Source organism: Sander vitreus, chromosome 23, assembly GCF_031162955.1.
Source record: "Sander vitreus isolate 19-12246 chromosome 23, sanVit1, whole genome shotgun sequence".
NCBI classification, from domain to species: domain Eukaryota; kingdom Metazoa; phylum Chordata; class Actinopteri; order Perciformes; family Percidae; genus Sander; species Sander vitreus.
This window is the reverse complement of record NC_135877.1, coordinates 18747132-18770301: the sequence shown is the minus strand read 5'-3', so window position 1 is coordinate 18770301 and position 23170 is coordinate 18747132. Positions and strand designations below refer to the sequence as shown.

The following is a 23170-nucleotide window of genomic DNA, read 5'->3' as shown; positions in this document are numbered from 1 at the left end:
GTGATAACAGTGTGATTAGTGAGTGACTATTATATTAATACCAGACGTCCAAGTGTGGCCCCCTGTATAGCCCACGTGGAATCTGATGAAAAGCTGATGTGGGGCGTAAATGAGTGCTCATATCCACATTTCTGACTAATTGGCTTTGGAAGGAGAGAGCGCAAACACAAAGTGATGCTGCTGATGCGTTACAAATTACACCGATTGGTTGCTCCGCTGAAGCCTTTGTTGACAACATTGTTGGTGTCCAGACAAAACCAGTAAAATATGCAAGCCAAATAAATTGCAAGGTTTTAAATTCCAGTTCTGCTTTCCACATGGCTGTCTTCTCCCAACAATGGCTGCTTAATAGCCCATATAAAGAAGAGAGGGGCAGGATAAAGGAATTCAAATATATGTAACATGAAGCTTTAAATTACCACAACTTAGATTATTGTTGGGCCTGCATGAACAATACGAGACAACACTGTGTAGGCTGCAGTGTGCCCCCCTGTGCTCAGTAGTGGTACAAAAAAATTCATGATGAAAAACTATTCTTTCCGCTCCGGCCCATTTGGGTCAAGCTCGACTGAACACAGCATGGCTTTGGCTTCTCTGTCTGCTGTGTAATCGGACCATGACCTGCTTTCTGTGCTTCTGACCCGTGACCAATAAGCAGTGAGCCAAATGAAACTATCTCACCTGTTCACTTTGTTCTGTCTGTCCTGGTTCAGTCATCAGTCTTACTCTTTGTGGAGAAAGAAAACTGGGATCTTTCTCACAGATTTAAACTCCCTGTTTCCAGATGTTGTGCTATGCTAAGCCATAGCACGAAGTGTACAGACCTTTATGGTACAGACATGAGTGTGGTATCTTCGCATCTAACTCTTGGCAAGAAGGTGAAGAAGCAAGGTCTTTAAGTTGTCCGTCAAACAGTGGACTTTTGCACACAGCTGTGAGGTTTGTGAGTCCCATGCTTTACACTTCCTGCAGTTCATGCACTCCACAGGCCCATTCACTGTTAACTTTAGTCTCTCAGCTTTCCTCTGCAGACTTCAAAGGGCTGTTTGGCATCAGACTGGAATGATTCGACTGGCCTCTTCAACAAAGCTGTCTTCCTCCAAATGATGATACCAACAACTAAAAGGCTTTGCATCTCATTGTGGTCATTTTTTGTCTCTTTGTGGTCATATTTCACCTCAGTGTGCTCTCTTTTCATCTCTTTGTGGATGCTTTTTGTGTCTCTTTGGGCTGTTTTATGTCTTTTTATTTTTTTATTTTGCATCCTTTTGTGACCGCTTTGCATCTCGTTGTGGACGTTTTGTGTTTTTTTGTGGACATTTCCTGTCTTATTGTGGTCTCTTTTCATCTGTTTGAGGTTGTTTTGTGTCTCTTTGTGGACGCTTTTTTGTCTCTGTGGCTGTTTTGTGTCTGTTTTTACTCATTTTCTATCACTTTGTGGTCGTTTTGTGGCCAGTGTCACCCCTCTGGCCCTGCTCCTGCTCCTAACTTTCAACCATACACACATTGTTAACATGCCATAACTGACGGACGGATTGGTTAATTACACGGGGGCCAACTCAAAAGGAGAGAGAAGAAAAATAGGCTAAATGATGTAAGGACATGAGTATTTCAAACATGCAAAGAAAGCTCTAGTGCAATTTTAGAGGAATTTTTTGACAGAACCAAGCCCTTCACTGTAGGAAGTCAGATGTTGGTTTTATTTAATGTATCAGGTTTGAACTTGTTGGATGCTTTAGTAACAGTTGAATGCTTTTACACAGAAAAATGAGTGAAATCTTCAGACTGTTTGTGCCTGGAGAGAAAGAGCTGCCCAGACAGAGAGCCAAGACGACCTAGATATGACAGTCATTTCACTTTTTGCTCCTAAACAGGTCAGAGCTTTGGCCAGGTTCATGTTAAAGTGAAATATTCTATAGAGCATGGTGTTACGCATACAGTATAGTTCAACTCAGGGCAGATAGAGAGACTGACAGTGATGCTGGATATAGTTCAGAAGAAAATATGACTTAATTTGCTTTGGACTCAACCTTACAGTTATCATATGACACATTTTAAAGAATGTCAGTTCGAGCATAGTATTATGATGCAAGAGGGAATAACACATGCACCTCATAAAGTCACTTTAAACTCACTTTAACTTGTTACAGCTATAAAATGATTATTCAAATAATAAATTAGTTATTTGACAGAAAATAAATTGTGAGGATTGGCTTTTCTTATTTGATTGTAAACTGAATAGTTTTAGGTTTTAGAGTCAGAGACAAGAGGAAGGCTATAATTTATTTTTTATTTTTTACATTTACCACAGCACATGATAAAAACAATAAAACTTGTAGTTTTCTTATCATTTATTTACGTGATGTCATGTTAGATTATTTACCTCTTTAAACTTTTCAATTGTTTAAATGTGAGAAGTCGGCAGAAGCAGCAGTTTTTAGAAGAAAAAACATATCTTTGGTGTAAATGGTAACTCATCATGTAAATATGGCAAGGGGTCCTAGATGCAATTTTCATCTGTAGAGTGACTATAAACAAGAGCTGTCTACAAAAAGACAAATATAGCGGAGTAGAAAGTAAAATATTTGCCTCTGAAATGTAGTGGAGTAGAAGTAAAGCAGGATATTTGAAATAATGCATTGTAAAAGTAACTCACATTGTATTTAAGCACAGTACTTGAGTACATGTACTTAGTTACCTTTTCCTGAAGGATTAATATGCAAAACACATCTTCTGGTAAAGGGGAACTTGAGCTGTATGTTGCAGTGTAAACCTCTCACCACCAGGTGGCAGTATGTAAAAACATGAAGACCCCTCACAGGTCAAAGTATTGTACTTCCTGTTCGGCGGTAAAGCGTGTGCTGCTTTGCGAAGTACGAACGTTCTTGTGACGAAAACATACCGAATTTATTAATTCCCACACAGCATTGAGTAGAACAGAAATGGTGAGTACATCGTACTAATGTTTACCATCAACTCATTAGATGTTCAGTGGGATTGTTTTCGCTATCACTGCGCAAAGAAAGTAGCCTATTTGCTAAGTTAGCATTAGCTACGCTCGCTTGTCATTCATGATTTTAAAGTGAATGAATGAATGAATCTCACTTTTACGCTCACAAGCAGCGTACAATGTAGTATTTAGTTACTTAAATAGTACTACGGTTGATGTAATCGTTTATTCGGCGACGTAACGTAATTTACCAGTGAACGTATGCCGCCTGTTTGAGTTTGGCCCAATTTCTGTGAAGAAAAAAGGCCCACCAAACTCCATTCTAAAATCTTCTAATTCAGAAAGCATATGCTTATCAGCAAGCAGTACGTTTTATACATTCCAGATCCTGCTGCACCTAAACGCTTTTTCTCCCGTAAAGACATCGTTGTTTAGGTTGCCTGTCTGTATTGTACGCAGCCTCATTGACTTAACGTTACTGTTGGCTGAAACCGTATGAACAAAGAAGTGCAATAATGGGTGTTCTCATTAAGCATTTTGGCTGGGGTTGGCAGCAATTCTGTACAATACAGAACCAGCTACACCAGCAGCAGCTTTTCATTTTGGCATACATCCAATCAACACAGCACCAACACGTAAATATTGACTTAGAAATGTTTTACCTAACGTTATCTTCTTTACTGCCATACATTTAAACCCATCCGCTTCAGAGAGTTGTTTTGTGTTTACATTTTTTAATTTGAAATAAGAAATGAGTGTTCGGCCGAATTTATTAACGTTATATCATCACATATCCGGGAAAGGTCACTAGATGCATGTTTTCATTTGACATGCTGCTGATATGCCAAGCCAAAATTATTTGGCAGATTTTTAAAACTAAATTTGGCATGAGCTGTCTATTTAGAGAATAACATTATTTGCGACAATAAGTAATACCTTGGTTAATGTTGGCAATGCTGTCACAATATACATGTATAGTTATGTAATATAGCCAAAAGGTGGTCAACTGTGTATAATAACCTGCCTCATTTTTTTTTCTCCATAGAGTTTACCTTTGAACCCAAAGCCATTCTTGAACGGCCTGACAGGCAAGCCGGTGATGGTGAAACTGAAGTGGGGTATGGAGTACAAGGGCTACCTGGTGTCTGTGGATGGGTACATGAATATGCAGGTGAGAGCAACGTATTGTATAGTATGTCTTGTTCCAATACAAATATTATTCATCAACACAGATATGTGCCATCCTTGGTTGCACAAAGAGAATATTTGACTTGAGTACGTTGGGATATTGCAGCATTGTTGAACAATGGTAAGTCAATCACAAAGCAGTTTGCTTTTTTGTTCATTTGTTATTCCATCTTGACTTTTTCACACCTGCATATTTCCTCATGTAAAGCCGCAAGAGTCATATCACAAAGAAAATGTTGGATGAATTAAGCATTACTGGCTTCAGAGCTTCCGTTTTTCCTTAATGTGAGCAGCAACTAGTGAACATCATTTTCTTTAACAAGCAAATTATAACACGTGCTTTTGTACTTTTTGCACAAGTGCAATTGTCGATTCTACAAAGTCAGAAAGAGAGAGATTATATATAATTTTTTTCTTCTTTTTTTTCTTCTTCTATCATATACTTTTATGGGCTGTGAGAGTGCACGGTGCCTAGTTTTTCTGACCTAACATACATTGCAGAGTTGCCAGCATCTCATGTTCTGCAGTATAAGTTGTGCGGACAGTTTTTTTCCTCTTCGTGATTTATTGGGATTTTACCATTCAGATCAGCGAACATGATTCCCCCTTAACAGTGCAAATACACCCTTATGGGTGGCATCTTGACCTTTTTTATATTTACATGTTTTCCTGACAGCTGGCAAACACAGAAGAGTACGTGGATGGAGCATTGGCGGGTCATCTTGGTGAAGTGCTTGTCAGGTTTGTTGTCAACCTAAAATATCTTTTTATTTTTATTCCATAACTAGTTCAGTAGAATCTTTATTAGTTACTTAATTTTACATTTGCTGCTTTTCAACAAAGTAATTTAAAGTAAGATACTTGTGTTTTTTAATGAAAAATGCAGCAGTACACTGAAATCTGGCTGCAAAAAAGCAGTTTCTGGCAAAACGATATAGTTATTTTTTTAGTTAAGATTCCTAACTACCTCAACTAACTTGTGTTAATAATTAACGTGTCATTTTTCAAAGAAATCAGTGGTGGTAGCAAAAGGAGCACTACACGATCAAGCTATTGTGCTTCTGTCTTTTCCCCTGCAGCCAGTTATGGCAGCACTGTGTGCTAACAGGTGTGTTTCATACCCACAGGTGCAATAATGTTTTGTACATCAGAGGTGTAGAAGAAGAGGAGGAAGATGGAGAAATGAGGGAGTGATGTTGGTGAAGAGGACTTGGCCCTGTTGTGTGATTGTACCTTGTAGTTGAGTTGATGTGCGTTTTGTGTTTTCACCATGTGAAACAAATGAACGCCTGCGCTTTAGGGTTTTTTTCAAGCAGTTTTGAAATTGATACTGTAAGTTCAATTTTATGTTGTGACTTTGTGATACAGACACAATAAAATGATTATTGTACCCTTTCTTAAACATGATTGTTGTGGTTTTTGCATGTGATAACCAATCTAGCCCCTACATCCTCCCGCTGCCGTAACTTTTTATAATCATGGTTTCATATCAGGCGACAACTGTTGTGTGCATACAATAATAGTCTTATCAAATAATGTCTTTGGAAATAACCGCACGGAATTCACATTAGATATGTAGCGTTTCCTCTAGGCACAAAGGAGGCGCTGCACTTAAGAAGAGTGTGGTCTGTAAGCCTGTTAGAGGGCTTTATAACACTTCCATTCCCCGCTAGTTGGTTTGGAATGACAATGTCGCGGACCCTCCATGCATAGGAAGTAGGTCTGGACGATTAATCGAAAATGCATTGACATCGAAATTCTGAAGCTGTTAACGTATTTTTCCCATGACAACAATTTAGTACTGTTGATAGGCCTACTTTCTCCTTAAAAACATTCTACCGCATGTGTAGTCACATGACTTTGGGACCAGTCATCCGCGTGGAAAGCACAATGTAGGATAACTCAAACTCTGAATCAACTGAGCACCTTGTGCCCAAAGAAACCGCAGTGTCCGTCGTCTGGAAACATTTTGGCTTCAGAAAAGATTATATAGAACAATGTGATTAATTATTGTTCATTTATTGTTAGCAAGGTAAAATGTGCAATTAATCGTGATCGATTTTAGGTCATATTGTGCAGCCCTAGTAGGAAGGCTGTAGGGTCCAGTTTGGAATTGGCCATATGTATCTAACAGAATATGTACAGTGGGGAGAACAAGTATTTGATACACTGCCGATTTTGCAGGTTTTCCTACTTACAAAGCATGTAGAGGTCTGTAATTTTTTATCATAGGTACACTTCAACTGTGAGAGATGGAATCTAAAACAAAAATCCAGAAAATCACATTGTATCATTTTTAAATAATTAATTTGCATTTTATTGCATGACATAAGTATTTGATCACCTACCAACCAGTAAGAATTCCGGCTCTCACAGACCTGTTAGTTTTTCTTTAAGAAGCCCTCCTGTTCTCCACTCATTACCTGTATTAACTGCACCTGTTTGAACTTGTTACCTGTATAAAAGACACCTGTTCACACACTCAATCAAACAAGACCAGAGAGCTGTGTAAGGACCTCAGGGATAAAATTGTAGACCTGCACAAGGCTGGGATGGGCTACAGGACAATAGGCAAGCAGATTGGTGAGAAGGCAACAACTGTTGGTGCAATTATTAGAAAATGGAAGAAGTTCAAGATGACGATCAATCTCCCTCGGTCTGGGGCTCCATGTAAGATCTCACCTCGTGGGGCATCAATGATCATGAGGAAGGTGAGGGATCAGCCCAGAACTACACGGCAGGACCTGGTCAATGACCTGAAGAGAGCTGGGACCACAGTCTCAAAGAAAACCAATAGTAACGCACTACGCCGTCATGGATTAAAATCCTGCAGCGCACGCAAGGTCCCCCTGCTCAAGCCATTGCATGTCCAAGCCCGTCTGAAGTTTGCCAATGACCATCTGGATGATCCAGAGGAGGAATGGGAGAAGGTCATGTGGTCTGATGAGACAAAAATAGAGCTTTTTGGTCTAAATTCCACTTTCCGTGTTTGGAGGAAGAAGAAGGATGAGTACAACCCCAAGAACACCATCCCAACCATGAAGCATGGAGGTGGAAACATTCTTTTGGGGATGCTTTTCTGCAAAGGGGACAGGACGACTGCACCGTATTGAGGGGAGGATGGATGGGGCCATGTATCGTGAGATTTTGGCCAACAACCTCCTTCCCTCAGAGCATTGAAGATGGTTCGTGGCTGGGTCTTCCAGCATGACAACGAACCGAAACACACAGCCAGGGCAACTAAGGAGTGGCTCTGTAAGAAGCATCTCAAGGTCCTGGAGTGACCTAGCCAGTCTCCAGTCCTGAACCCAATAGAAAATCTTTGGAGGGAGCTGAAAGTCCGTATTGCCCAGCGACAGCCCCGAAACCTGAAGGATCTGGAGAAGGTCTGTATGGAGGAGTGGGCCAAAATCCCTGCTGCAGTGTGTGCAAACCTGGTCAAGAACTACAGGAAACGTATGATCTCTGTAATTGCAAACAAAGGTTTCTGTACCAAATGTTAAGTTTTGCTTTTCTGATGTATGAAATACTTATGTCATGCAATAAAATGCAAATGAATTACTTAAAAATCATACAATGTGATTTTCTGGATTTTTGTTTTAGATTCCGTCACTCACAGTTGAAGCGTACCTATGATAAAAATTACAGACTTCTACATGCTTTGTAAGTGGGAAAACCTCCAAAATCGAATCCAATACTTGTTCTCCCCACTGTAAATTCCTCTTCAATGATTACTGGTTGTCTGTGATGTCTGTGGCAGAAGCACCACCCCTTACTGTGCACTTTAAACTCTGCTCTCTTGAACAAATATTTGCCTGTTCCCAAACTAGTTGAAAGCCAGTCACTCTGAAGAGAAGTGTTTCTGCTTTGGATGAATCAAAATGTCCGAAAATTATAGACTCCTGGTGAAGAATGCCAAACAGGTGGTCCTGATCTGCAACAACGGAGAGAAGTTCATGACTAAACATGGGATGCAAAATCTTTCTGTGATTGAAAATGGGAGCGTGGTGATAGGGAGGTAAGCATCTGAGATTACTTCATACTATGTATAAGCATGTGCGAGCACCTGTTGTTAAATATTGTATGAGTTAGTGAAGAAATGTTACACAAATAGCATTAGTTATTAACTGTGTAGCTGCTCTTCGTACCTGCATACTAAATGTCAGCCCAGCTCTAGTTGATCTGCAGGTTTTATATGTAAAAGCCAAAGGGAACGGGAAATATATGCACACTGGTGTCCCTACAGGCTGTAATGGCTCATTACACCAAGAAAAGAAAGAGAGAAACTTTTCTGTTAATATCACTTTTAAAATGTATTCATTAATAACCACTTCATATATTGGTTTCTGGACATTTAATATAATTCTATTCTATACGGGTGCTATTAAAATGTATAGTTTGGACTGAGGGTGTTTACAAAAAGGTTTTTCCTCTGCACGGTGGCCATTAGTCTAAGCTTTACATTGTCAACCTTATAGCTGTATGTTCAGATCCAAGCTGGGCTTTAAAGTGACATTAAAGCAACCAATTTCTTCATCCAGTGATGGGCTCATTAAAGCCGTGGGGCCTGCAGAAATCATCGGAGCACAGTATCCAGAAGCGTACTTTGATAAAGTGATTGATGCTTCAGGAATGTGTGTCCTGCCTGGTGAGTATCAGCTCAGCAGAGGCTTACATGCAAGTTATATTTTTTGGGACTGGATTTTTGGACTGGTTATACAATTACATGAAATCAGTGATTAGTATTTTAAAAAGCTTTTTGTTTCAGGGTTGGTTGACGCCCACACCCATCCAGTCTGGGCTGGTGACAGGGTGCATGAATTTGCAATGAAGGTAAATCATGTTTTGATTGTTTGTTGATCTTACTTCCATAACTGGAGCTACATTGTTTTATAAAATGCAATGTTACTCTTGCAGCTGGCAGGTGCCACCTACATGGAGGTGCACCGGGCCGGTGGAGGGATCCACTTCACGGTGGAGAACACCCGAGCTGCCAGGTCCTCAGAGCTGCTGGCCTCCCTCAGCAGCAGGCTGGTCCGAATGCAGCGAGCAGGTACAACCCTGGTGGAGTGTAAGAGCGGCTACGGACTGGATCTGCAGACTGAGCTTAAGATGCTGGAGGTGATCGAGGAGGCTAGGGGCACCCTGCCCATCAACATCTCCTCAACCTACTGTGGAGCCCACGCAGTGCCCAAGTATGGACCTTCCTCAACATTTTCTTATTTCCAGTGTTGTAATGTAACAAAGTACAAATACTTTGTTGCTGTACTTACTAATGTTCATGTATCTGTACTAGAGCTGTCAGTCTTCCTCTATAATACCATTTGAATTTCATTTGTATTTTTTTTTTTTTAAATATTCAAATAATATTCAAATATTAAATGCAGCCTGTTATAAATATGTACTACGCTACTCAGGCTTATGCATTGTCAATGCCACTATAAGCATGTGGTTGTTGTTACACATTCTGTCCACTAGAGGGACTTCCAACATCAGCCTGGCGTTGAAGGGGCTCTACGTCATGGCGCATTGCATTTCTGGCACGCCGCTCTCCGTTTACATTATTTTCCAACACGCACACAGCGACAAACCCAAATCAACAGAGAACTCTGTAATGAAACATGCTCTTACATGTTTCGTGAAGCGGCACTGTTGTAAAGGCTAACGTTGCTCGGTTAGCACAATGACATCATGTTAGAAAGCACAGCTGAAACGATTTGTCATAAACTAAGTAACAAAAGTGTTAGCCACGATGCTAACGGCATTGATAACTAAGCCAAACGGTTCTGTTAGAAGGAAATATATGAAGTAGAAGCTGACGCTGACAGCTGTAGGGCAGCTAACATAGTCTTTAGCTGTCTCCATGAAGCTCCCAGCTAAGCTCCTATAACTCGCGACGCAGTTAAGAAACCAGAACGAGCTAACTAATGATAACATAAGCATTTTGGCTCGGTGGATGACGTCGATTTTAAAGTCATGTTAAAACTATTTTCCACCCTTCTTTCGATTTCCAGCCGCAGCTTGTCACTGCACGAGTACTAACGTTACTCGGTACGTAACGTTAGCTCACAATGCCTTGTGTTTCTCACTCCTGTAACTTATTGTTCATCAGACATGAGAAGAGGGAGATTAGCTAACGTTAGCCAACCTATTTATTAAAAGAAATCACATCAATAGTAATTTCAGCATTTGAATAGTATTGCTTGTTTTACTATTCGAATTATATTCGACTTTCGGAATTCGTTCCAGCAGACCTAATCTGTACTTTACTTCGTTATTTATATTTCTTGAAACTTATTAAATTTCTTTCATTTTACTCCACTACAGTTCCTAAATTAAATGTATACTTTTACTCTGATAGATTTCCCCCCTAAGCATCTTCGTTACTCATTACTTGCAAGAAATGTTTATGTACATTGGAGTGAAAGATTTTCCTCACAAAAAATATTTGTTTCTGTTTTTCTCTTTGTTGATGTCAGACTTTGAATTTGATGTTTAAGAATGTGTGAAAACCCCGACTGTTATGCTTTACTGTAAGTAAGCAACAATAAAGTTCATAATCAAAGTTTTTTTTTTACTTCTAACAATTAAGTACATTTAATATCAGAAGATTACTTTTGATACTTAAGTACTGTAAATATCAGATACTTTAAGTTTTAAGTTTTTTCCACTCAAGTGATATTCTAAAAGGTAACTCTAACTTCTACCAAAGTCATTTTCTGGTAAGATACTTGTACTTTTACTCAAGTATTGCTTTCAAGTACTTTATACAAGACTGCTCATTTCACATCACATCCTGAAAGTAAATATCTAACCAATCTTCTCTGTTCTTTTATTTAGAGGGAAGACAGTTGCAGAAGCAACAAAGGACATCCTGCAGGTTCAGCTGCCACGACTGAAGGAACAGATGGCTGCTGGGACTCTGAGAGTCGACAACATCGACGTGTTCTGTGAGCAGGGAGTGTTTGACCTCAGTTCTACTCGTTCCATCCTGCAGGCCGGCAAAGACATGGGCCTCCACATCAACTTCCACGGAGATGAGCTTCATCCCATGAACTCTGCTCAGGTATCACTTACTCCTAAAGCTGTGTTTTTTAGCCACTTTTGAGTGCAGAAGAACTCCCAAATGGGCCTTTGACACATTGTGTTTCTCATATGTTGTGCACTCCATTTATATCAGTATGGGTAGACTAAATTCTAAGAACACCTGTCAGTGTAATGCAATACAGTTCAACTGCACCACATGTTACAGCCTCAAAATGGCCTAAAAGTGGGATTATCACCCCTCTGAAACATTATGACCTTAAAATAGAACTCCAATTATTATTTTCTCTCTTCTGGTCTCCACCAAATCCTGTGAAAAATATTTGGGTCTTTAGCTGCTAATGTGTATGTCTGTTGTTCATTAGTTGTTTGGTATTTAAAGCTTAAAAAATAGGGGGACATTTCAATCACTATTTTCCAGAGCTCACGTTGATATTTTGAAATTGTTAGTTTTTGTCAGAGCAACAGTCCAAAATTTAAAGACATTCTGTGTACAATCATAAAAACTGAGAAAAGCAGCACATTTGTTTTAGAAATTACTTTGACTAATCAGTTATTAGAATTGCTGGCTACACTTTACTTGAAGGTATCTACATAAGACACTGTCATGAACGTGTCATAAACATTATTAACAAGTCAAACGTTTATGACATAACGCTTTTGACGGCTTTTGTCATGACAAGTTATGGTTAGGGTTCATGTGTTCATGACAGTGTCATGTGTTCATGACAGTGTCATGTCACTCTTATGTAGGTACCTTCAAGTAAAGTGTTACCGAATTGCTGATTAATTTTTTGTTTATAAACGGATCAATTAATCGACTGTTAATCAATTTATCGAATATTAATCGTGTTAACCTGAGTGTGTAGTTGTGTGTCAGTTGGGTGCAGAGCTCGGAGCCTTGGCCATCAGTCACCTGGAGGAGGTCACAGACCAGGGGATTGCTGCCATGGCAACAGCAAGAACTGCCGCCGTCCTTTTACCAACTACAGCTTACATCCTACGGTACTGTAACACCAGTGGTGGAATGTAACTAAGTACATTTACTGAAGTACGGTACTTAAGTACAAATTTGAGGTACTTGTACTTTATTTGAGTATTTTGTTTTCATGCCACTTTAAACTTCTACTCCATTACATCGCAGAAAGAAATATTTTACTTTTTACTCCACTACATTTATTTAAGAACTTTAGTTACTTTACAAAATTGTATTCAACATACAAAGAGCTTATTAAATATGATGCTTTGTTTAATGTAACTACCAAACAGTACTGTATATACAGGAAGAGCTGAAACGATTAGTAGATTAATCGATTAGCTGTTGACAGAAAAATAATTGGCAACTATTTTTGATAGATCTGAATACTTCCTCCACCACTTTGTAACACACAGAAATACTCACACCCCCCTCATAGCTTTGAGTTGTCTAATAATTTGCTTGTGTTCAGGCTGCCTCAGCCTCGGGCCAGAGATATGTTGGAAGCTGGAGTTATTGTCGCCCTCGGCAGCGACTTTAACCCCAACGCCTACTGCTGCTCCATGGTGAGAACAACACAAGTGTTGTATGGTAGTTGCAACTGATCTCTTGTCTCTATCCTGTTTATTTGCGTTTTCCTCTCTCTGTCTTGTCTCCGTCCTCAGCCAATAGTCATGCACCTGGCGTGTGTCAACATGAGGATGTCCATGCCTGAGGCTTTGGCTGCGGCCACCATCAACGCAGCCTACGCCCTGGGGCGCTCCCACACACATGGCTCCCTGGAGGTCAACAAACACGGAGACCTGCTGGTCCTCAACACCACACGGTAAATCACATGTCAAGATTAACACAAACGGAAAGGTGTCTGAGTCTATAGCATCATATATTTATTATGAGACGATCATAGATACATTTTGTGTATAAATCGGCAACAATTATCAAAACAAAGGTATGGATAGTAATGATGACCAGCAAGGTTCCAGTGGTAAAAATAACAATTAGTCAAGTACTGTACTTTTTAATATTCCCATTAATTACTTCACACTTCTCCTCCACTACATTTCAGAGGGAAATATTGTACTTTATAATCCCCTATAGTTATTTGTCGAAATAGTAACTATTCAGATTGAACATTTACATATTTACATACAGAACATGATTATCTTTTTAAAGTATTTGTTATAAACTTCAGTAAAACAGTTAAAATTAGCACCACCTCAACCAACTACAACAATAAAATCCTACTTGCACATTAAAGTATCAGTAAAAATAATAATACAATAATATAACGTATAATTAACACTCAACAAGGCTATTTTTCTGCATGACAAATACCTTTAATTTTGATACATGTAAGAGCCATTTATTTTTTGTCTTTGTGATTATTATACGTAATATGCTTTTTTGTACACTGGGTGGCAGTCACCTAAAATGGGACGGCATTTAATCATTTTGACATTTTGATGACATACGATACTATGCCTTTTTTTTTAAATACATTGCCGTCATATGTACATTATTAACTTTTGCATAAATCTGCAACAGCTCTGATTCCTTTGTGGGAAATATTTGTTGAACAGCTGTTGCTTATATCAGAATCCAGGCTTGAATGAGATGCGGTTCACAAAATGTCCAATAGAGGGCTTTAAGTACTTCAAACTACATTGAACACCTCATAAGAACTACACCATTCTTAGTAAAAGCAGAAATAGTGAATGGTGAATTAATGGGAAGTTCTGTTGACACACTCTGTTTCAAAGTTGTTCCTCCTAAAATGCTATATGTATATAATACCTAAATATACCATGCTAAAGGACCAGGTCTAACTAAAATAAAGATGTAACTGTAAGTAGTGGTATTGTTGTGTAAAGTGTTGTAAATCAGACCCTCTCCTTTTATTGCAGATGGGAACATCTTATCTACCAGCTAGGAGGACATCAGGAGTTGATCCGTTACGTCATCATTAAAGGAAACATTGTCGTTGATAATGGCAAAACTATGGACTTATAATCAGAAAGAAATGGTGAAGGTGCTATCAATAATTGTGATAGACAGCTATACGATATTAAAGGTCCCATGGCATGAAAATTTCACTTTGTGAGGTTTTTTAACATTAATATGCGTTCTCCCAGCCTGCCTATGGTCCCCCAGTGGCTAGAAATGGTGATAGGTGTAAACCGAGCCCTGGGTATCCTGCTCTGCCTTTGAGAAAATGAAAGCTCAGATGGGCCGATCTGGAATCTTTCTCTTTATGAGCTCATAAGGAGGAAGGTTACCTCCCCTTTCTCTGCTTTGTCCACCCAGAGAATTTGGACAGAGAGAGAGACATCATGGCTTTCAAACGAGCAAAGTGGCAGTTGATCAAGGCATCACCCTCACCCTCCACCTTGCCCCCCCCTCCTCAATAGCTACAGACACAGAAATGGCACATACTAAGGAAAGCTCTTTGTGGGACTGGCTCTAGTGGCTGTAATTCTGCACCAAGGCTAAATACAGTATTAGGGGACCACTAAGGCCTATATAAAAGCATCCAAAGAGCACTATGTCATGGGACCTTTAAGGTATTACTTTGACATTTTTTGAAATATGTGTATGTTTCTGGAAACGGGGAGACCAGTAGCCTAGCTCTGTCTACTGTTTTTAGATAAATGTCATGTTAACTGTTGATTAAAATCTGCCTCTCTATTCATCTATCTCTGTTTCTGTAAAGCAGTTATTCAGGGACTACAGCAGCAAAAGAATTTCATTATCACCTCAGAAAACAGGTAAAATATTTCACACCTCAAGTGATCAAACAGGTTATTGATTGACATGATGTGACCTTTGTTAACATGTGAAATGACCTGGTGCTCACCCTACTTTGATCTGTATATCAAATAGCTGCTGTCTGACCGTCAGGTGAAAGCAGATATCAAAACTATAGAGTAAAGACTGCAGAAGAAAAGAAAATTATTGAGGTCAATGAGTCAGTAATTGTCAGTACACTGAAACAAAACTTCACATTTGTGAAGAGTGCTTTTATTGAACAGTTAATACACAATTTTCGTTAAGTTCATTTTATGACATTTTTACATAAAAAACTTTTTGATATTTTTCCGTCATACTATGACTTTTTTGACATTGTAGCAATGACTTTTATAAATTTTTCCAACATACTATACTATGACTTTTTTTTTAATACATTTTGACGACATAGTATACTATTACTTCTTCAGATAGATTTTGACAACATGCTATCCTATGACTTTTTCATACATTTTTCGGCATACAATACTATGACTTTTTCATAAATTTTTTCAACATACTGTACCATGACTTTTTTTTAAACATTTTGACGACATACTATGATTTTTTTGTGACATTTTGACAACATAGTATACTATGACTTATTTTGATACATTTTGACGACATACTATATTGACTTTTTCATACATTTTTCCGACATACTATACCATGACTTTTTTTGATACATTATGATGACATACTATATAATATACCATGTTGAAAAAAAAGTCAGTATAGTATGTCTAAAACAAGTCACAGTATATGTAAAAGAAAAAGGTTTTAAAAGTCATAGTAATGTATGACGAAAAAGTCATCAAAAACTCATTATATAATGTCAGAAAACGGTAAAATAATTCATAGTATAGTATTATTAAAAAAAAAGTCATAGTACGTCAAAAAAAATCACAAAAAAGTCATAGTATATTATGTAGAAACAGTAATTGTATAGCATCTTGGAAAAACGTTTTAAAAAATCATTGTTCGAAAAAGTGATAGTATAGCATGTTGAAAAAAAGTCATAGTATAGTATGTCGAAAATAATAGAAAAAAGTCATAGTATATGTCGAAAAAAGTCATAGTATAGTATGTCGAAAAAGGTCATAGTATAGTATGTTGAAATAGTCATAGTATACCTTGAAAAGTCATCGTACATTATGTAAGTAACACTATTGAGTCCTCGCTTCCTCGGCTCCATCATCACCCGGGACATGAAGTTAAAAAGGTTGCAGATGATATACTTCCTGTATCTTGCCAAAATCAACAATGGTGTATTTTTACACAGCTATCATTGAGTTCATGCTCACCATCTCCATCACCACCTGGTACAGTACACTGCTACTACAGCCAAGAACCAGACTGCAGCGTATCATTCGTTCCACTAAGAAGGTGATTTAGCTGTAATCTGCCATCCCTCCAGGACCTGTATGCCTCCAGGACCACGAGGCAGGCAGGAAAGAGTCTGGCCGACCCCCTCTGCCCACCATGGACAAACTCTTCAAATCACTCCACTGGCAGGAGGCTGTGCTTTCACATCTATATATGTTATTATTGCGGACATATTTGGGACTATATCTCTGTATATTGCATATTGTTTTTATACTGCACTTTGTACTATGAACCTTTGAACATTTCTTGGACAATTTTACACATTTCTGCAGAACTTATAAATATATATTTATAAAAAGTGTACAGCTCTTACATTTGAATTCACATGTATTGTACATATTTTGATTGTTACTTTCTAATCTGTTCGTTTCTTGATTTTTATGACTTATGGCATACCAATGACATTTTCATTAGTATAGTATGTTGATGCATTGTATGGTATGTCCAAAAGTTTGTAGTAAAAATAAAAAAAAGTCGTATAGTAAGTAGAAAAAAAGTCATAGTATAGTATTTTGGAGAAAAAAAAGTCATGGTATAGTATGTCAAAAAAAATCATAAAAAGTCAGTATAGTATGTTAAAAAATCATAAAAAGTCATAGTATAGTATGTCGAAAAAAAGTCATAGTATAGTACCTCGAAAAATCACAAACAAGTCATAGTATATAGTATGTTAAAAAAAAAAAGGCATTGTATGGTATGTCCAAATTTGTAAAAAAAAAAAAAAGTCATAGTATATTATGTTAGAAAAAAAAGTCATAGTATAGTATGTAAAAAAAAAGTCATAGTATATTATGTTGAAAAAGTCACGAAAAAAGTCATAGTATAGTATGTAAAAAAAATCATCAAAAAGTCATAGTATAGTATGTTGAAAAAATCATAAAAAGTCAGTATAGTATGTCAAAATAGTCATAGTATAGTATGTCGAAAAAAACATAAAAAAGTCATGGTATAGTGTAGTATGTCAAAAAAAATCATAAAAAGTCATAGTATATTATGTTGGAAAAAAGTCATAGTATAGTATGTCGAAATAGTCATAGTATAGTACCTCGAAAAATCACAAAAAAGTCATGGTATAGTATGTCAAAAAAAATCATAAAAAGTCACAGTATATTATGTTGGAAAAAAGTCATAGTATAGTATGTCGAAAGAGTCACAGTATAGTCCCTCGAAAAATCATAAAAAAGTCATAGTATGGTATGTCAAAAAAAAAATAGTATAGTATGTCAAAAAAAAATCATAGTATATTATGTCGGGGAAAAAAAAGTCATAGTATAATCGAAAACAATCACAGTATAGTACGTCGAAAAAATCATGAAAAAGAAAGTATAGTACATCGAAAAAAAATCATAAAAAAGCCATAGTATTTTGAAAAAAAGTCATACTATGGTATATCTAAAAAAAAAACATAAAAAAGTCATAGTATAGTGTGTCGAAAATAATAGAAAAAAGTCATAGTATGGTATGTCGAAAAACCCCACAAAAAAGTCATAATAGTATGTCGAAAAAATCATAAAAAAATAGTATGGTATGTCGAAAGAAATCATAAAAAGTCATAGTATATTATGTTAGAAAAAAAAGTCATAGTATAGTATGTCAAAAACAATCATAAAAAGTCATAATAGTATGTCGAAAAAATCATAAAAAAGTCATAGTATGGTATGTCGAAATTTGTAAAAAAAAAAAAAAGTCATAGTATAGTGAGTCGAAAAAGTCATAGTATACTATGTAGAAAAAAAAAGTCATAGTATATTATCCCGGAAAAAAAGTCATAGTATAGTATGTTGAAAAAAATCATAAAAAGTCATAATATGGTATGTTGAAGAAAAGAAAAAGTCATAGTATATGTCGAAAAAAGTCATAGTATAGTATGTTGAAAAAAAAAAGTCATAGTATAGTATGTCGAAAAAAGTCATGCAATAGTATGTGGAAAAAAATCATAAAAAAGTCATAGTATAGTATGTTGAAAAAAAAGTCTTAGTATATTATGTCGAAAAAAGTCATAGTATAGTATGTCCAGAAAATCATAAAAACGTCATAGTATAGTATGTTGAAATAGTCATAGTATAGTACCTGGAAAAATCACTAAAAAGTCATAGTACATTATGTATGTAACACTGTTGAGTCCTCGCTTCCTTGGCTCCATCATCACCCGGGACATGAAGTTAAAAAGGTTGCAGATGATATACTTCCTGTATCAGCTGAATAAGTGCAGCTTGCCAAAATCAACAATGGTGTATTTTTATACAGGTATCATTGAGTTCATGCTCACCATCTCCATCACCACCTGGTACAGTACACTGCTACTACAGCCAAGAACCAGACTGCAGCGTATCATTCGTTCCACTAAGAAGGTGATTTAGCTGTAATCTGCCATCCCTCCAGGACCTGTATGCCTCCAGGACCACGAGGCAGGCAGGAAAGAGTCTGGCCGACCCCCCCGCCCACCATGGACAAACTCTTCAAATCACTCCACTGGCAGGAGGCTGTGCTTTCACATCTATATATGTTATTATTACGGACATATTTGGGACTATATCTCTGTATATTGCATATTGTTTTTATACTGCACTTTGTACTATGAACCTTTGAACATTTCTTGGACAATTTTGCACATTTCTGCAGAAAATTAACACAAACACAAATTTACACATTTGAATTCACATGTATTGTACATATTTTGATTGTTACTTTCTAATCTGTTCGTTTCTTGATTTTTATGACTTATGGCATGCCAATGACATTTTCATTAGTATAGTATATCAAAGTAAAGTAAGTATAAGTGTGTCTAAAAGACACTATTGTATGTCGAAAAAAGTCATAGTATAGTATTTCAATAAGGTCATAAAAGTCATAGTATAGTATGTTTGGAGAAAAAAAAGTCATGGTATAGTATGTCGAAAAAAAATCATAAAAAGTCATAGTATATGTCGAAAAAAAGTCAGTATATTATGTCAAAAAAAAAGTCATAGTATAGTATGTCAAAATAGTCATAGTATAGTACCTCGAAAAATCACAAAAGTTATAGTATAGTATGTTAAAAAAAAGGCATAGTATAGTAAGTAGAAAAAAGTCATAGTATAGTATGTCAAAAAAAAGTCATAGTATAGTATGTCGAAAAAAACATAAAGTCATAGTATAGTATGTCAAAAAAATTATAAAAAGTCATAGTATAGTATGTTGAAAAAAAGTCATAGTATAGTATGTTAAAAAAAAGTCATAGTATAGTATGTTGGAAAAAAGTCATAGTATACTATGTTGAAAAAAAAGTCATAGTATAGTATGTCAAAAAAAAGTCATAGTATAGTATGGTCGAAAAAAAAAGTCGATAGTAAGTAGAAAAAAGTCATAGTATAGTATGTTGAAAAATAGTCATAGAATAGTACGTCAAAATATCAAAAAAGTCATAGTATAGTATGTTAAAAAAAAAGTCATAGTATAGTATGTTGAAAAAAATCATAAAAAGTCATAGTATAGTATGTTGGAAAAAAGTCATAGTATAGTAAGTAGAAAAAAGTCACAGTATAGTAAGTAGAAAAAAGTCATAGTATAGTATGTTGGAAAAAAGTCACAGTATAGTAAGTAGAAAAAAGTCATAGTATAGTATGTTGAAAAAAAAGTCAGTATATTATATAAAAAAAAAAGTCATAGTATAGTATGTCGAAAAAAGTCATAGTATAGTATGCAAATACAAAAAAGTCATAGTATAGTATGTAAATAAAAAAAAGTCATAGTATAGTATGTTGAAAAAAGTCATAGTATAGTATAAGAAAAAGTCATAGTATAGTATGTCGAAAAAAAGTCATAGTATAGTATGTTGAAAAAAGTCATAGTATAGTATGTCAAAAAAGTCATAGTATAGTATGTCAAAAAAGTCATAGTATAGTATGTCGAAAAAAAGTCATAAAAAAGTCATAGTATAGTATGTCGAAAAAGTCATAGTATAGTATGTCAAAAAAAATCATAAAAAGTCATAGTATAGTATGTTGAAAAAAAAGTCATAGTATAGTATGTTGAAATAGTCATAGTATAGTACCTCGAAAAATCACAAAAAAGTCATAGTATAGTACGTCGAAAAAGGTCATAGTATCGTAAGTCGAAAAAAGTCACAGTATAGTATGTCGAAAAAAATAAAGTCATAGTATATTATGTCAGAAAAAAGTCATAGTATAGTATGTTGAAAAAAAGTCATAAAAAAGTCATAAGTATGTCGATAGTATGTCGATAAAAAGTCATAGCATAGTATGTTGAAAAAAAAGTCATAGTATAGTATGTCGAAAAAAAGTCATAGTATATTATGTTGAAAAAAGTCATAGTATAGTATGTCAAAAAAAAGTCATAGTATAGTATGTTGAAAAAAAAGTCATAGTATAGTATGTTGAAAAAAAGTCATAGCATATTATGTTGAAAAAAAGTCATAGTATAGTATGTCGAAAAAAATCATAAAAAAGTCATAGTATAGTATGTTGAAAAAAAAGTCATAGTATAGTATGTCGAAAAAAAGTCATAAAAAAGTCATAGTATAGTATGTCGAAAAAATAGTCATAGTATGTCAAAAAAAGTCATAAAAAAGTCATAGTATAGTATGTCGAAAAATAGTCATAGTATAGTATGTCGAAAAAATCACAAAAAAGTCATAGTATAGTATGTTGAAAAAAAAAGTCATAGTATAGTATGTCGAGAAAAAAAAAGTCATAGTATAGTATGTTGACAAAAAAAGTCATAGTATAGTATGTCGAAAAAAAAGTCATAAAAAAGTCATAGTATAGTATGTCGAAAAAAATCATGAAAAAAAGTCATAGTATAGTATGTTGAAAAAAAAGTCATAGTATAGTATGTTGAAAAAAATAAAAAAGTCATAGTATAGTATGTTGAAAAAAAAAGTCATAGTATAGTATGTCGAAAAAAGTCATAGTATAGTATGTTGAAAAAAAAGTCATAGTATAGTATGTCGAAAAAAAAGTCATAGTATAGTATGTAGTCATAGTATAGTATGTCGAAAAAAAGTCATAGTATAGTATGTCGAAAAAAATCATAAAAAAGTCATAGTATAGTATGTCGAAAAAAAAGTCATAGTATAGTATGTCGAAAAAAAAGTCATAAAAAAGTCATAGTATAGTATGTTGAAAAAAAGTCATAGTATAGTATGTCGAAAAAAAGTCATAGTATAGTATGTCGAAAAAAGTCATAGTATAGTATGTCAAAAAAAGTCATAGTATAGTATGTCGAAAAAAGTCATAGTATAGTATGTCGAAAAAAAGTCATAGTATAGTATCGAAAAAAAAGTCATAGTATAGTATGTTGAAAAAGTCATAGTATAGTATGTCGAAAAAAAAGTCATAGTATAGTATGTCGAAAAAAAAGTCATAGTATAGTATGTCGAAAAAAGTCATAGTATAGTATGTCGAAAAAAAAGTCATAGTATAGTATGTCGAAAAAAAGTCATAAAATAGTATAGTATGAAAAAAGTCATAGTATAGTATGTCGAAAAAAAAGTCATAGTATAGTATGTTGAAAAAAGTCATAGTATAGTATGTCGAAAAAAAGTCATAGTATAGTATGTCGAAAAAAAAGTCATAGTATAGTATGTCGAAAAAAATCATAAAAAAGTCATAGTATAGTATGTCGAAAAAAAATAGTCATAGTATAGTATGTCGAAAAAAAGTCATAAAAAAGTCATAGTATAGTATGTCGAAAAAAGTCATAGTATAGCATGTCGAGAAAAAGTCATAGTATAGTATGTCGAAAAAAAGTCATAGTATAGCATATCGAAAAAAAATCATAGTATAGTATGTCAAAAAAAGTCATAGTATAGTATGTCGAAAAAAACATAAAAAAGTCATAGTATAGTATGTCGAAATAGTCATAGTATAGTATGTCAAAAAAATCATAAAAAGTCATAGTATAGTATGTTGAAAAAAAAGTCATAGTATAGTATGTTGAAATAGTCATAGTATAGTACCTCAAAATCACAAAAAAGTCATAGTATAGTACGTCGAAAAAGGTCATAGTATCGTAAGTCGAAAAAAGTCACAGTATAGTATGTAGAAAAAAATGTCATAGTATATTATCCCAGAAAAAAAGTCATAGTATAGTATGTTGAAAAAAATCATAAAAAAGTCGATAAGTATGTCGATAGTATGTCGATAAAAGTCATAGCATATTATGCATATTATGTTGGAAAAAAAGTCATAGTATAGTATGTTGAAAAAAAAAGTCATAGCATATTATGTTGGAAAAAAGTCATAGTATAGTATGTCAAAAAAAGTCATAGTATATTATGTTGGAAAAAAAGTCATAGTATAGTATGTCAAAAAAAGTCATAGCATATTATGTTGGAAAAAAGTCATAGTATAGTATGTCAAAAAAAAGTCATAGTATAGTATGTTGAAAAAAAAGTCATAGTATAGTATGTTGAAAAAAAGTAAAAAAAACTCATAGTAAAGTATGTTAAAAAAGTCATAGTATAGTATGTCGGAAAAAAACTTCATAGTATAGTATGTCAAAAAAAATCATAAAAAGTCATAGTATAGTATGTCGAAAAAGTCATAGTATAGTGTCAAAAAATCATAAAAAAGTCATAGTCTATGTCGAAAAAAGTCATAGTATAGTATGTCGAAAAAAAAGTCATAGTATAGTATGTTGAAAAAAGTCATAGTATTGTATGTCGAAAAAAAACTTAAAAAAGTCATAGTATAGTATGTCGAAAAAGTCATAGTATGTCAAAAAAAGTCATAGTATAGTATGTCGAAAAAAAGTCATAAAAAAGTCATAGTATAGTATGTCGAAAAAATCATAAAAAAGTCATAGTCTATGTTGAAAAAAGTCATAGTATAGTATGTTGA

At 35.1% G+C, this 23170-nt stretch overlaps 2 protein-coding genes across 2 annotated transcripts; both read left to right on the top strand.

The window, feature by feature from the left end:
• Positions 1-2826: 2826 nt before the first annotated feature.
• On the top strand, positions 2827-5543 carry snrpf (small nuclear ribonucleoprotein polypeptide F). The gene is made up of 4 exons (XM_078243242.1): positions 2827-2945; positions 3996-4121; positions 4815-4879; positions 5266-5543. Exons 1-4 carry the CDS (start codon positions 2943-2945, stop codon positions 5330-5332), a joined length of 261 nt encoding a protein of 86 aa, XP_078099368.1. The 5' UTR covers positions 2827-2942; the 3' UTR covers positions 5333-5543.
• Positions 5544-7947: 2404 nt separating this feature from the next.
• Positions 7948-14906, top strand: amdhd1 (amidohydrolase domain containing 1). The gene is made up of 9 exons (XM_078243244.1): positions 7948-8156; positions 8680-8786; positions 8907-8971; positions 9056-9333; positions 10979-11204; positions 12063-12187; positions 12631-12724; positions 12824-12984; positions 14063-14906. Exons 1-9 carry the CDS (start codon positions 8020-8022, stop codon positions 14166-14168), a joined length of 1299 nt encoding a protein of 432 aa, XP_078099370.1. The 5' UTR covers positions 7948-8019; the 3' UTR covers positions 14169-14906.
• The last annotated feature ends 8264 nt before the right edge of the window (positions 14907-23170 follow it).